General features: G+C 45.8%; 1 protein-coding gene and 1 long non-coding RNA gene across 6 annotated transcripts in view; one reads left to right on the top strand and one right to left on the bottom strand.

Annotated features, from left to right (window-relative positions):
- Positions 1-1,661: 1,661 nt before the first annotated feature.
- Positions 1,662-5,208, top strand: LOC120508857. The gene is made up of 2 exons (XR_005629107.1): positions 1,662-4,062; positions 4,242-5,208. It is a non-coding gene; the product is annotated as an uncharacterized LOC120508857 (long non-coding RNA).
- PIAS1 (protein inhibitor of activated STAT 1) overlaps positions 3,407-15,730 on the bottom strand; it is a 55,514-nt gene continuing 43,190 nt past the window's right edge. For all 5 annotated transcript variants that reach the window (XM_039722831.1, XM_039722834.1, XM_039722833.1 and 2 more), the window contains exons 8-14: positions 15,511-15,584; positions 11,372-11,532; positions 9,726-9,856; positions 9,323-9,500; positions 7,175-7,317; positions 6,939-6,976; positions 3,407-5,594 (exon numbers count right to left, since the gene is read on the bottom strand). In XM_039722831.1, the coding sequence (XP_039578765.1) occupies positions 5,298-5,594; positions 6,939-6,976; positions 7,175-7,317; positions 9,323-9,500; positions 9,726-9,856; positions 11,372-11,532; positions 15,511-15,584 (1,022 nt within the window). In that variant the 3' untranslated portion in view covers positions 3,407-5,297. The remainder of the gene's footprint in view (positions 5,595-6,938; positions 6,977-7,174; positions 7,318-9,322; positions 9,501-9,725; positions 9,857-11,371; positions 11,533-15,510; positions 15,585-15,730) is intronic.

Genomic DNA, 15,730 nt, shown 5'->3' with positions numbered 1-15,730 from the left:
TCAACTGCAACACAGGACGAATTTTCAGCACGTTCTCCTCCTTCTCCTGGGCTCTGCAGCTCCGCAGGACCCAAGGAGCTCCTGGAACCTGGGGAATGCTCCAGGGGCAATTCCCAGCTCCTGAGGGGTGGGACAGGGGCTCCAGGGCAGCTGCAGCTCCTCGTGCCAGCTCCGGCTGCAGGGACACGTGTGCACGTCCCAAACACGCGTGTGACACATGTGCACGTCCCAGGTGTGAGCGTGACACACGTGTGCACGTCCCAATGTGTGTGTGACACACGTGTGCACACCCCAGACACCCCAGGGCAGCTGCAGCTGCAGGGACACGTGTGCATGTCCCAAACACGCGTGTGACACGTGTGCACGTCCCAGACACGTGTGTGACACGTGTGCACGTCCCAAACACGCGTGTGACACATGTGCACGTCCCAGGTGTGAGCGTGACACACGTGTGCACGTCCCAATGTGTGTGTGACACACGTGTGCACACCCCAGACACGTGTGTGAATGTCCCCCCCCACACACACATTCCTGTCCCACAGGTCTGTGCACACCCCAGGCACTCCTGTGCACATCCCACACACGTGTGTGTGCACGTTCCACAGGTGTGTGTGCACATCCCACAGGTGGCTGCACATCCCAGACGTGTGTGTGCACGTCCCACAGGTGTGTGTGCACATCCCAGACGTGTGTGTGCACGTCCCACAGGTGTGTGTGCACATCCCAGATGTGTCTGAACATCCCAGACGTGTGTGTGCACGTCCCACAGGTGTGTGTGCACATCCCACACACACACAGGTGCACATCCCAGGTGTGTGAAGATCAGACCCGTGTGCACCCCACACATCTGTGCGCATCCCAAACACGTGAACACATCCCAGACGTGTGTCACATCCCACACACAAACACGTGCACATCCCACACGCGTGTGCACATCCCACACACGTGTGCACATCCCACAGGTGTGTCAGCACGTCCCACACGTGTGTGCACATCCCACAGGTGTGTCAGCACGTCCCACACACGCGTGTGCACATGCCAGGCACACCTGCTCAGCCCAGATGTGTGGAACCCCCCAGCCACGGCTGTGCTCACCTTGCCCCTCCCGTGGCACACCCCAGCACAATCCAGCTGCAATTCCAAGGAGCAGAGCCAGGCTGCCACTGGAGAGCTGGAGAGCACAGAGCCAGGGTCTGGGAATTATCTGGGAATTGAGGAGTTATCTGGGAATTGAGGAGTTATCTGGGAACTCAGGAGTTATCTGGGAATTCAGGAGTTATCTGGGAATGACTCTGGCAGGGAATGGGGAGCAGCAAGCGAGACTTGCACCAGGCAGGGCTCACTGGGGCGTGCAGGCACGGAGGAATTCCAGCCTCGGAATGATCCCAGGCCATGGATGCTGCAGGGCACAGGTCACAAATGCCAGCCCTGAACTGGAGCCTTCCCCACACTGGGATCACAGGGAATGGGAGCACCAGGCTGAGCAGCCATTCCCAAAGTGCCAGATCCTGGGATACCACCACCACCACCACATCCCATTTCCCATGGCACTACCAGGGTTTTGCACCTGCCATTCCCAAGGTGCCAAATCCTGGGATACCACCACATCCCATTTCCCATGGGATTAACAGGGAGCTTTCCTCCCAGTGGATCACAGGGATGGGGAATGCTGCCGTTCCCAAAGTGCCAAATCCCAGGACACCACCACATCCCATTTCCCATGGCACTACCAGGGTTTTGCACCTGGAGCCTTTCTCCCAGTGGGATCACAGGGAATGGGATCCCAAGGCCCCCTGCCATTCCCAAGGTGCCAAATCCCAGGATGCCAGCACTGCCAGGTCCCGTTGCCAGGGCATTAACGGGGTTTTGATCCTGCTGCTCCTGGGCTCACCCTTCACAGGCCCCTGGAAAGTGGGAAAGGAGCTGTGAGCAGTCCCAAATTCCTGCTGGATGCTCCAAGAGCAGGCTCCAGGCAAACCTGGCACTCACACCCCCAGTTCCAGAAAAATCTTCCAGTTTATCCACAAAAAATCTTCTCCTAAACTGGGTAAGAGATATTCCTACCAGAGGCTGAATCACTTCAAAATCAGACTGTTTCAAAAATAAGTCTTTCCCATTTTCTATCCTTTTATTTCTTTTTTTTCCTTTTTTTAACTGACATTTAATAAATTATAAAATCGGTGTATGGTGAAATAGAATATATCAGCCAGATATGTATGAAATACACATGCATGGGAAAAAACTATTGAACTCACCTGGAACTCACACACACGGATCTATAAATACATATATACACACACATATACATATAAACACCAACAGTTTCCTTTTTCCAAAATTCAAGTCAACTATTTAGTGGCAGAGGGATGCTGTAAAAACACTAAAAACAATTTTTGATGCCACATCATGTGAACCTTTCAAATAACCATACAACTGATCAGACAGCAATACCTAATGCTACTTGGATTAAAGATTTTTTTTTTGCTTTTTTTCTCAGGTTTTTTAAAATTTTTTCCTGTTTTTTTTTTCCTTTTTTTTTAATCAATGCAAGATTTATATTTGTTTTTTTTGAGACGACTTCATAGGCAAAAGGTGGCCCTTGTCAATGCTTGAAGCAACTATTTGCAATCAACAGTTTTTTTTGGACATGAAAAAATTCAGACAAGAATCTGCTAATTTTAGTATTCCTTAGCTCTCTTTTTCCTGATAAACTCAATACCTGCACTTTCAACCAGTTATAAAAATATTTTTCACACCAGAGGAAATATTTACTCTCTCTGACATGGACTTTGGGACACAAGAGAATCACTTCCTTCCCTCCCCCTTTCTCTGACTTTAAAGAATCTCCTGAAAAAATCTGCATTCCAGCTATTTACACATTCCACTCCTTAAGAAGAACGGATCAGCCCAAATGACCCAAAAAAAAAAAATTCCTATGTCATGCACAACTTCAAAACAATGAGAAAAGAAACCAGGAATTAAATACGGCTGAAAAAAATCCGGGGAATCCAAAGAACTCCAAGGGAAAAGTGAATTTTGGAAGGCACGGGCCCTAAAGGAGCGGGGTGGGGAGAACAACCTGGGTTGTCCTGGGGGTTTGGGGTTCAGAACACCCAGGGGTGAGCAGGCAGGGCGTGTGGGCACAGCCCCAGCTGCAGCACCCCTGCAGCTGCTGCACTGAAACCTGCAGCCTCTGCTGCCAGGCAGGGGCTCGGGCTGAGCCTGCACACAGCAGCTGCAGCAGGGACACGCCAGGGCTCGGGGGAGATGGACTTCTCTGGGCAGGACTGAGCACAAAACTTCTCTGGGCAGGACTGAGCACAAACCCCCCAGCCCAGGAGAGGCGCTGCTCCGGGGCTCCACTCCGCAAAAATGGAACAACTCGTGCCACAAACCACTCCTCAGATGGGATCTGGGGCTCCACTCCACAGAAATGGAACATCTCGTGCTACAAGTCACTCCAAAGATGGGATTTGGGGCTCCACTCCACAGAAATGGAACTTCTTGTGCAAATCAAATTCATTTCTCAATGAATTCCTCAACAAGTCATTCTCAGCTGGGATTTGGTTTCCACTTCACAAAAGATGGAACATCTCGTGCTACAAGTCACTCCAAAGATGGGATTTGGGGCTCCACTCCACAGAAATGGAACTTCTTGTGCAAATCAAATTCATTTCTCAATGAATTCCTCAACAAGTCGTTCCTCAGCTGGGATTTGATGTTGATTTGGGGCTCCACTTCACAAAAGATGGAACATCTTGTCCCACAAGTCACTCCTCAGATGGGATCAGGGGCTTCATTCCATAAAAATGGAACATCTCATGCTACAAGTCACTCCTCAGCCGGGATCTGGGGCTCCACTCCATACAAATGGATCATCTTGTCCAAATCAAATTCATTTCCCAATGAATTCCTCAACAAGCCATTCCTCAGCTGGGATTTGATGTTGACTTGAGGCTCCACAACAATTCAACACCTTGTGCCACAAATCATTCCTCAGCTCCACTTCACAAAAATGATGTGGGGCTCCACTCCACGGAAATGGAACATCTTGTCCCACAGGTCGTTGCTCAGCTGGGATTTGGGGTTTCACTCCACGAAAATGGAATCTTGTCCCACAGGTCGTTGCTCAGCTGGGATTTGGGGTTTCACTCCACGAAAATGGAATCTTGTCCCACAGGTCGTTGCTCAGCTGGGATTTGGGGTTTCACTCCACGGAAATGGAACATCTTGTCCCACAGGTCGTTCCTCAGCCGGGATTTGGGGCTCCACTCCACGAAAATGGAACATCTTGTCCCACAGGTCATTGCTCAGCTGGGATTTGATGGGGTCAGGCCCTCAGGAGTAACTGAATCCCAAAAATGTGGAATATTCTGAGTTGGGAGGGACCCACCAGGATCCAAGTCCTCGCACAGGGATCTCAAAATCCCAGCCTGTGCATCCCTGGGAGCTTTGTCCCAGCATTCCTGGAGCTCTGGCAGCCTTGGGAATGTCAGCATTCCCTGGGGAGCCTGGGCACTGCCCCACACCCTCTGGAGGTGGAATTTTCCCTGAAATCCAACCTAAACCTCCCAGTCAGTTTTGTGTCATTCCCTGGGTGAATTTGCAACATTCCTGACTAAAGCATGGAACTCAAAAGGAGAATTTGGGTAGAGAGGCTCACAGAACCAGAAGTGTCAAAGAAATCCCAAAAAACCAACCCCACTCCTGAAGGGCTCTGGGCTGCAGACAGAGCAGGGAGTGCTCTGCTGCCACAATTATAAAATCTGCACTAAATATGGGATGGGGAATTACATTCCACCAGCCGAGGGAAATGTCTCCAAGAGGAGAAAAATCCCTCTCCCCAAGCTTGAACTTTAGAAGTTCAGCTCCTCTCCTGTTTCTGTAACAGTGGAGAAAATAATGCCATTGGTGTCCAAACTATAGGGGGAAAAAAGAAAAGAAAAGGAACTCACATGACAAATGCACAGGTGTAAAATCTTCAGCATCCATAAAAATGAACTGAAGCTCCTTGTTTTTCTTAATTTTTTTCTCTTTTGTCTTTTTTTTTCTTATTTTTACCAGCGAGGCCATCTTAGGTTTATATACAAAAGTAAAACTGAAAATAGACTTTTTTTTTTTTGTTCTCTGTACACATAAATTTTTTTTTCCCCTTTTTTAAAAAAAGGAAAAAAAAAACCCCCTTGTCTTAACTTTTTTTTTTTTTTTCTCTGAACAGAAAGGAAAACCGAGCACGAAGATTTCCTCTGTCCCCCAACCCCCAACCCCCCCGACCCCAAAAAAAACCTAGAAATGGATCAGTCCAAGGAGATAATATCGGGTATGATGCCGAAGATGGAGGCCGTGTCCGTGCCGCTCCTGCTGGCCACGGCGTGCCCGTGGCTGTCCCTCAGGCTGTTGGAGGACACCAGGCTGCTGTTGCTGCCGCTGCTGCTGCCGTTGGTGGCTGGCAGGGAGCTGCTGCCGCCGGCGTTGAGCTGATCCAGGAACATTTGGGACGAGGTGTAGGGGAAAAAGCGGGAGTGCAACAGTTCCTGATCGTCCGAGGCGGACACGGCGGCGGCGGCGGCGGCGAGGAGGGACGTGTTGTAATGCTGGGGGAGAAAGGGTTCAAATCCTGATTTTTGCAGCAGGAAAAATGGAGCTTGGGTCCAAAGGAGGTTTTGGTGGTTTTGGGTTGCACAGCAGCTCGGGCAGTGGGAGATGAAAGGGATTTTTAGCTCTGTGGTTTCCCAGTTTTGCAGCCGAAAGGAATTGGGGATGCTGGGGTTACAAAGATGGTTTGTAAACCCAAACCCACAGCAGCAGGGAGGGAATGGGATCAGAGCCCAAAGCAGAGAAAGGGCGAGCAGGAATGGCATCAGAGCCCAAAGCAGGATAAGGAGCAAGCAGGAATGGGATCAGAGAGCCCAAAACAGGGAAAAGGGCAAGCAGGAATGGGATCAGAGCCCAAAGCAGGGAAAGGGCGAGCAGGAATGGGATCAGAGAGCCCAAAGCAGGATAAGGAGCAAGCAGGAATGGCATCAGAGAGCCCAAAGCAGGGAAAGGGCGAGCAGGAATGGCATCAGAGAGCCTAAAACAGGAAAAAGGGCAAGCAGGAATGGGATCAGAGAATCCCAGCCAGGAAAAGGGCAAGCAGGAATGGGATCAGAACCCAAAGCAAGGAAAATGCAAGCAGGAATGGGATCAGACAGCCCAAAGCAGAAAAAAGGGCAAGCAGCAGCACTTTTGGGGCTTTTTTTTATTTAGCTGTTCAAAAATGTCCTTGGGGGTGAAATTCTCCCCAGTCCATTCTGCCAGCCCCCAGAAGTCAGGGTGAGCAGCTGAGAGTGGAGCTGTGCTGATCCCTGCTGGCAGCAAGGACAATCCTGGGAATGCACTTAGGGCCAGCTGGGTGGAGCAGGGGCTGTCCCAGGTTCTCCTCTTGCTGCAGCCCCAGAGAGGAGGAGCTCGAGCAGCCAAAAATCCCATTTAAACCCAACCTCCCTGAGGGGGACTGCCCTCAGTGCTCCTTCCCACCAGGCTGTCCCAGCCTTGTTCCCAAGGGCTTCTCCACAACCAGAGCAGCATTCCTTGGATCAGAATCGTTCTGAGATCTTGGATATTCAGGCACATTTCCTGACCCAAATTCCCAGTGCAGGCTCTGCTCTCCATGAGGACATCAAAGTGGCCCTCAGCTTTTAGGGCAATTTTAGTGCAATTTCCCTCTGTTAAGGGAAGACATCCCAGCTCCCTTTTTTTGGAGGAGAAGGGATCAAGCTGCACCTTCATTCCACAATGAAGTGGCTGCTGAGGTTAACATTTTAAAACTCCCCAAATATTTATTTTTGCTGTGCCTCATCCCACACCTGTGTTCACATAATGCTGCTGCTGCCTCCCACACAGCAAATCCTGCTGGGAAAAGTGTTTGCCACAGCATTTGGTTCTCCCTGACTTACCTGATTGTCACCTGACAGGAAAGGGAAGAAATCTAAACCTGTCAAGAGACAAAAAAAACCAAAATTCAGCTTCTCAAAACTGCCCCTGTCCATTTTTCACCACTTATTTTGAAATCAAACCAGCCAAACACTGATGACACTTCAAATTCTCTTTGCTACCAGAGATATAAACCTAATTATTTTTATTGTATAATTAAATGAGAGTGTGGAGAGCTGTGCAGGTGCAGCCAACTCACCTTGCAGGTCATAAGGCATGGGTGTCATGTGGAATGGATGCCTGTAGTCCTGGATGAGTGATGTGTTGATGTAGCTGGTGTCCACAGCAGGAAGGCTTGGGGTTCTTGACACAGGAGAAGCTTGGTGGGGTAAATTTAAAATGCTGGAAGGGAAAAAAAAGCTTGTTAAAAGCCTAAAATACACTCTTGTTTATTGCTGTCCCATCAGGGGGTGCTTGTTGGCTTATTTTCAAATTGAATTTCAATCCAAAACACATTGTGAACTTCCTGGAGGATGTGCAGCCACTCCAAAGCCACATCACACACTCCCCAAGCTTCTCCTCACAATATTCCATCAGGAACTTCCCTTCAGTCCAGCACAGCTGGAATCTGGGAAAGCAAAGTTCAGTCCCAAACAGCAGCCATGGTGCTGGGGTCTCTGGAAATGTGTTACAGGCGTTTCCAACAAGGACAGACAATCCTGAAGGAACACTGAACCCAAACCCCACAGGGACCTGTGAGACCCCACAGCACTGACACCCTGCAAGGAGATTCCAGCGTCAGGGCTTGAGGGATCACTGACTCATTCCACTGGAGCAGGGACACTTCCCACAGCATCCTGGCTTCCATCCCAGAGTATTTATGCAAAGCAGGAGCTATTTCCAGCCTGGCTGCTCAGGTGTGCCCAGGTGCTTGTGGCACTCCCTATTCCCACTCCCTGCTCCTCCCTGCCTGCTGCTTCCACGTTTCCCTATGGAAGAAAAACATTCCCAGATCTGCAAAATCCACACTTTTGTGCCTTTTGCATCATTTTACACTCACTTTTTCCAAATACAGCTGAAATATTTTGTGTTCCACACTCAAAGCTGTGATTCCATTTGCACAATTCACAAACAACTGATTTATTTTATTATGTTGCACACTTAAAACTGTGATTCCCCTTGCACCATTTCACAAACACAACTGAAATATTTCATGTTCCACACTTAAAAGTTTTGATCTCTCTTTGCACCATTTCACAAACACAATTTAAATATTTCATTGTGTTCCCACTTAAAAGTTTTGGTTTCTCTTTGCACAATTTCACAAACACAACTGAAATGTTTCATTGTGTTCCCACTTAAAAGTTTTGGTTTCTCTTTGCACAATTTCACAAACACAACTGAAATATTTCATTGTGTTCCACACTTAAATCTTTGATTCCTGCGCACCATTTCAAAACCACAATAGAAATATTTGTGTTGCACACTCAAAGCTGTGATTTCCCTTTGCACCATGTCACACACATAACTGAAATATTTCATCATGTTCCACACTTAAAAGTTTTGATCTCTCTTTGCACCATTTCACAAACACAATTTAAATATTTCATTATGTTCCCACTCAAAAGTTTTGATTTCCCTTTGCACCACGTCACAAACACAACTGAAATATTTCATTGTGTTCCCACTCAAAAGTCTGGTTTCCTTTTGCACCATGTCACACACATAACTGAAATATTTCAGTGTGTTCCACATTTAAATCTTTGATTCCCTTTGTACCAATTCACAAACACAACTGAGATATTTCATGGTGTTCCACACTCAAAGCTGTGATTTCTCTTTGCACAATTTCACAAACACAACTGAAATATTTCAGTGTGTTCCACATTTAAATCTTTGATTCTCTTTGCACCATTTCACAAACACAACAGAAATATTTGTGTTGCACACTCAAAGCTGTGATTCCCCTTTGCACCACGTCACAAACACAACTGAAATATTTCATGGTGTTCCACACTCAAAGCTGTGATTTCTCTTTGCACAATTTCACAAACACACATGAAATACTTCCTTGTGTTCCACACTTAAATCTTTGATTCCCTGAGCACCATTTCAAAACCACAACAGAAATATTTGTGTTGCACACTCAAAGCTGTGATTTCCCTTTGCACCACGTCACAAACACAACTGAAATATTTCATCATGTTCCCACTCAAAAGTCTGGTTTCCCTTTGCACCATGTCACCAGCACACAGAAATATTTCCCTTCACCCCAAGCTGTGATTCCGAGCTCGGGCCTCGTGCTGGAGCAAAGCCAGAGCTCCCAGCTGAGGCTCTAACCCAGAGCAGCAGTTTCCAGAGCTGGGTTGCTCTGGAGCTCTGGGTGGCCCTGCAGCCCTGTGCTCACCCCTTGCTGTTCATGGGGGACGCTGGGGATATGGAGGGACAGCTCCTCTTGGCCGAGGGCTCCTCCTCCTCCTCGTCTGAGGAGCTGTCGATGGTCAGGTCGATCACTTCCACCTTCTTGTTCTTGTTGGACTGTTGGTGAGAGGACACCTGGTGTTCCATGGAGGAGCTGATGCAGCCTGCACAGAATCAACAATCAGCCACAGCTCCTCAAAAAGCTCAGCATTTAAAGAAAAAATAATCACAGAATGTTGGTAACTTTAAACACCATCAGCCCCAGACAGGTGCGACCCAATTAGCTGAACAGAAATGATTAAAGCTATAAAATATGTTTAAAAATGAGCATTTTGGGAGGTGAAGGAACACAGGGGAGCCCAGAGTGCCCTTCCCAGCCCAGGGCTCACCATCCACTCCGTTGTAGGATGCTGTCACCTCCTGCACTTCCTTCTTGGACCTCATGGGAGCCCAGGACCCGTCCTCCTTGAACTGGATTTCATCACAATCTGTACAGAACTTCAGGATTTCCATGAACAACCTGTCCATCAAAAATATTTCATATCAGTCCTAAAAAAGAGCTTTTTTTCCCTTTATTAGTCAGTGTAAATTTGAATTTGTGGTGAAGCTTCTACTGTTCTGCTCTTCTCTCAGCTGCCTCCTTGATAAAAAGGAATCACTGACAAAATTCAAGTATTACCTAAAATAAAAATCTGCAAAAATGAAGATTTTTATTTAAAAGCACTGAGAGTGGAATCCTGCAGAGCTTGTGACACAGAACTCTCCATTTCCCAAAACAAAGGAATTCTATGAATTGAATTTTACCAGAGTTGACAAAAAAGTCCTTAACTGAGAAAACCTCTCTTAAATCTGAGGATTGAAGGCCTTGTGAAACTTCCTACAGAAAGCTGAGCATGGGAATCTCAATTTGCAGCCTCTTCTCCCACAGGCACCTCCTAAAATTTTAAGATCCTGGCAGCACATCACTGCCAGTGGGAATTCCAGCTTCTGACCAGGGCCATTCATGTGGTTCTGCAGGGAAGAGCTTGGCTTTAATTAGAGCTTGGCTTTAATTAGCTCCCTTTTTCCCAAATTGGAGCATTTTCCACAAATAACTTTCCCTTTGGGATGCTCCAGTTAGATCAGACCCAACATCTGCACCTGGCAGCACCAGGAGAAATAAGGGAAACATGGGGTTTGCATTATTCCTGGTTTTTTGCTGTTTTAGGCAGAAACCTCAAGGAGGAGCCCCCCAGCTCTTTGATCCAAGGCAGATTTATCCCTGGAAATCTGGGGCTGCAGGAGTCCAGAACAGCCTGAGTGTCTCTTGCTCTAAAGGGATCCTGAGTGACCTCATCCTTCCCTGGCAAAATAAAACACACATTCCCTCAAAAACTCCTCATTGATGAGGTGGTTTTTCAACATTTTGGTGTTTCTTGGGGCTTTTCAGCTTTGCTTTTGGGGTTTTAGTGTGTATGTTTCATCAATTTTTGGGCTTTGTTTTATATTGAGAGTATTCTCAGAAACCCCTACTTGTTATCTCTTTCTATCTTAAAAAAAAGAAAAATTTCTGTCTTCAAGAAATTAAAATGCAAACCCAGAAATCCACACTTGGCCCAGCCCGAGGTGAGATTTATTTATTTTTTTGGTGTTTTGCAAGCAGGCAGAGCCAGGGAATCAATCTGTGTGTCACTTGCTATAGATAGCAACTCCCCGAGTGTGAAATTGTACACGGAGTTGTGCCGGCACTCAGAGGGGTGGCAGCATTGATTTGCTCTGTCTGTTAGCAGCCCTGCCACATTTGTACAGCTGCTCCATTAAAAGGAAATACAACACGAGCTGTTTGCACCTAGGAAAGCTCAGGAATTCACTGAGAATTGCTCTCATTATTATCAAACTGAGTTTGAAGGAGCAGAGTTCTTGAGCAGGAGCTGCTCAGGAATTCCTGAGCAGCAGCAGCAGGGAAATCCAACGTGGGGAGCTGCAGAAAGGAGGGAAATCCACTTCATTTCAGCCAGAACCATCCCATGTGGGCTCTGCTCCCAGCTTCACTCACCCATCGATGATGAGGTGCTCGTAAGGGGCTTTCTTGTCACACACAGGGCACACCCAGGTGGGTTTCTTCTCATTCATCTGGATGTAGAGGGTGGCATCAAAGCACTGCAGGTGGGAGCAGGTCAGGGCCCTGCAGGGGATGGTCAGGCGCATCTTGCCGAGCTGCAAGAGGAAAAAAACAGGATTTTACTACCTTGGTGTTAAATTAACCACCAGGAATAATTTAATTAATGCTGCCTGAAAAGAGACAGGAGTTAGGTTGAGTTGTATTCCAGAAAGAACGCTCAGGAGTCTGAGTTTTGTCACATGCACAGTTCCCTCCTTCCTGCATGTCTGAAATGGCATAAAAGTGAATAAAAATCATGTTTTGAGTTGTGTGATTTTCAGGAAGCTGAAGAATACATCCTGCTATATTCCTGTAACAAAATGCACTGAGTACCTGTAAATAGCAGTGTCCTGGATGGACCAAAAATAGATTTATTATATATTATTCCATGTATCACATGGACCAAAACCAGAATTATCCTTCATTATCATGAAAGTATCATTACACTGAAAGGAAAGCACACAGCAAAAGGAATTTCACTTTATTCTGAAATAAAAATCTCCTCACAAAACCCCAGCAGTTGCTCAAAAACCCAAGTGTTCTTGCTTGCTATACTATTGTAATTTTTCTACTTTCAGATTTTGCAGCTGTAGTTAGTTCTTTTTTCTCTGCTCTTTCTGTTTCTAAGGCTTGTTTTTACAGTTTTCTGGAAATCTTCTTACCTCTACTATTTCCTACATTCCCTCCTTTTGGTAGAACAAAAAAGAAACTCTTTGAACTTTGTTGTTTATTGACTACCTTGTGTTAGATGGCTCTGCTATAATATGTATTTTTGTTTATTTGAATCACTTCTCTTGTTTCAAGCATTGCTGCAGCTCAGGAGGGGCCTGGACCGACCACACCAAAGGTGAGAGCAGCAAGGTGGGAATGGGATTTTCACCACATGAAAACCCAACAGAACAGTGATTTATGGGGTGATGCCTTGTGAGGGCTGAGCTGGAGCAGGGGCTGGGCACAGCTCCAGAATAAAGCAGGGATTGATTCAAGGATCTCCTCCATGGATCCACCTTGGGCAGCAGCAGAGCCCAGCCAGGGCTGCACCCAAGATGAACCCAAATGGCCCCAAAATGCACGAGGGTCACGGCTCTGTCCCTGGGCTCAGCTCTGCTCCATGTGCACATTGCAGCTCAGTGTCCAATCCCACTGCAGCCCCTGCAGTCCCATCCTTGTTTTCCTCTCTTCATTCCACGGGCTTTGTGCTCCTGGGCTGAGATTTGGATCATCTGTCCTTGGTGCCCAGCTGGAGCAGGAATTGTTTTGTCTCCCTGCTCTGTGCACAGCTCACCATCCCCAGTGTGGAGCTCAGACCCACCCACTAAAGCAGCTCAGAACCTGAAATACAGAAAATCTACACCTGAGGCACCAGGAGGAGAATTGTTCACACCGAGGAGTTCACTAAAACATCCCCTGGCTGCTGCCAGGGCTGGGAGAGGAATTTCTGGGAGCGTGGCTCAATCCAGCTGATGCTGAGCAGTACAAGGAGGATGCCACAGGATGGCACCAGAATATCCCAAACCCAACCCCACAGCACAAACAAAGGCTCTTCTCACAGGCCACCACTTCCTCCAGCCTGATGGTGAGGGCTTGTTTTCATTCCCTCTGAACTGAAATCTCGTTTATTTTCCTTCCCTCTGGCTCACAGTCACTGTCACCCAGTCCCCAGTGAGGAGAGGGGATACAGAATTCCCTGGGGATACAGAATTCCCACAGGAGATGCTCTGGTGCCAGATGTTTGGCATCTCCTCCCCCCAGATCCATGATCAAGCACATTATTCCCATCCCAAAATCACATTCCTCTCATCCCAAAAATCACGTTATTCCCATCCCAAAATCACATTATTCCCATCCCCAAAATCACATTATTCCCATCCCCAAAATCACATTATTCCCATCCCCAAAATCACATTAATCCCACCCCAAAATCAGCTCCCCCCCTGCTCAGTCTGTCAGGAATTCTCATCTCCCAGGTGCTGGGGCAATGGCTCGTTTCATTTTTGGGCACTCTCCCAGCTCAGGAGCATCAAAAGGAAAACCTGGAGGCTTCAAAAGGAAAATAAGGAAAGTCAAAGATAGGAAGGACAATAAAACCCCATCTCCTGAGAGGAAAAAAGCAGATTAAAAACCAGGAAGATTTTTCCCAAGGTTTTGGTAGAAAACAAACAAACAAACAAACAAAAAGCAGATAACCAGGGATGGAACATTTTCCCAAGGTTTTGGTAGAAAACCTCTGCCTGTGATGTCCCTGAGGGGAAAAAACCCAACCAGATTTAAAAGCCAGGAAGATTTTTTTTTCCAAGGTTTTGGTATAAAACCTCTGTCTGAGATGGGATTTAACCACACTCAGAGTTCACAGGTTGATGCTTTTCCCCCATTTTTGGCACTGAACCTTCTGGATCAGCTCTGCCACAAAAAAACAAAAAACAAAACAAAACAAAACCAGGGATGCATCCCAAGTGTGCAAAAGCTGCATTCCCATCACTGGGACTGATTCCTGCCTGTTGGCAGCCAAAAACCACTGCATTAATTTCTTTTACGAGCACACAAAACATTTCTCTTTCCCTGCTAAAAAACAGGAGTTCAGGATTTGTAAACAAAGCTGCAGAAGCTCCAGTAGAGCCCCGGATTTGGAATTTTCCTCCAGTTAAATATTTGGTTCAACTGCAGGGCTTGGGGATTTATTTCTTTGTGCTTTCAGGGGGAAAATGAACATGAACTTGAGTGTGCTCTGAAGTCCAAGCTCAGAGAAGCCCCTCTGAAAAACTGGAGTTTATTCCTCCAAAATTGGAGGAATTTTTTATTTTTCAAGTTGTTAAATAAGTTCTTAGACTGTAAAGAGATCAACTTTTAGAGGTGTAAGCTTTGCTTCATAAAAAGCACAATTAACTGTGTGGTTACTTTATATTTATATAAAGTATATATGTATGTATATAGATATTTAGATATAAATATGAATAAAATATAATAAAATTTATAATTAAATACAAATATATAAAAGATATAATTCTATTTTTATATGTGTATATGTGTATGTATAGATACTTTATATTCTTGCAAATCTTTAAATGTGATATTGTCATGATCTTCAATTTTATTCCTTTCTCCATATCAGCATTGATTCTAACTAAGGAAGTTAAGGAACTTCTAAGGAAGATAAAATGAATCTGTGGAAAGATACAGGGATTTCATCTACCAAATTAAGTCCTGATCTGTAGAGTTAAAACCTCAGAACTGATAATCCCAAAAACCTGTAACTTCCATGTCCTATTTTGGAACACTGAAGCATTAATTAATTATTTTAAATATCTCTTGGTGCATCTAGTGGAATTGAAGACATTAATTTAATGTGTGATTAATTTGGGTAAGAACTTCATCAGTTGTGCTGCAGTAAAGGGACTCTGTCAATCAAGAAAGAATTCAAATATTCTGAAGGTGCCCTGCACCTGAAACCAGTCCCAGAGATTCAAAGAAATGCACACATCATGTTAAAATGACAAATTATTAATAATTTATCACTGGTAACATAAATCCAGGTATAAAACAGTGCATCTACTTGGTTAAAAACCAGTGAGAACACCAAGATCTCTGCCACTTGTATTTTCACTGGAATTATTTCCTCTCACTTCCCCCTGGATCCAAACATTTTGTGTGAACAACTCCAGGATACTGCCTTGGCTTCAAATTCAGATTATGAAATCCAAGGGTGCATTTGCACAGTTCCAGGAGGTGCTGCCTCCTTAGAACATCAGATCTCCCCCTTTCCCCATTTTGAGAGTTTTTATCAATCCAAGCCCCAGCTGCACTCTCAGAGGATCCAGTGACACATTAAATGTATGCTTACATATATTTTGAGTAACATTTCCAAGCTAATGGAATATTCATTTTCCCAGGGGCATTTCAGAAGCTTTTCAGCACAGAGATAATTTCAGCTGCTCCCTGTCCCCACAAAGTTCTACCAGGTAAACACGAGGTAATTTCCACCACAACAGCCACATTTCCATCAGAATCACTTTTGAGGAAATAAAAAATCAACTTACTGGACAAAGAAGAGACACTCTTAGGCTGGTTGTTGCTATTTCACTGTCTGGATCAGCAGTTAGTTTCTCTTTAACTGGTATTTGAAAGAAGAAAAGGGTTATTTTAGGTAAATTCAAACATGAATTGGATGATAAAGAAATAAAATAAATCTGAAATGGCGTGGTAAACTTTGAATTCAAGACCCCTGAAACTTGTTTCTCCAGATATATCTTAACTCCT

This window comes from Passer montanus, unplaced genomic scaffold (genome assembly GCF_014805655.1).
Source record: "Passer montanus isolate IOZ18808 unplaced genomic scaffold, ASM1480565v1 scaffold5, whole genome shotgun sequence".
In the NCBI taxonomy this organism is placed as follows: domain Eukaryota; kingdom Metazoa; phylum Chordata; class Aves; order Passeriformes; family Passeridae; genus Passer; species Passer montanus.
The sequence above is the reverse complement of the archived record's forward strand: the minus strand, read 5'-3'. Positions and strand labels throughout refer to the sequence as shown.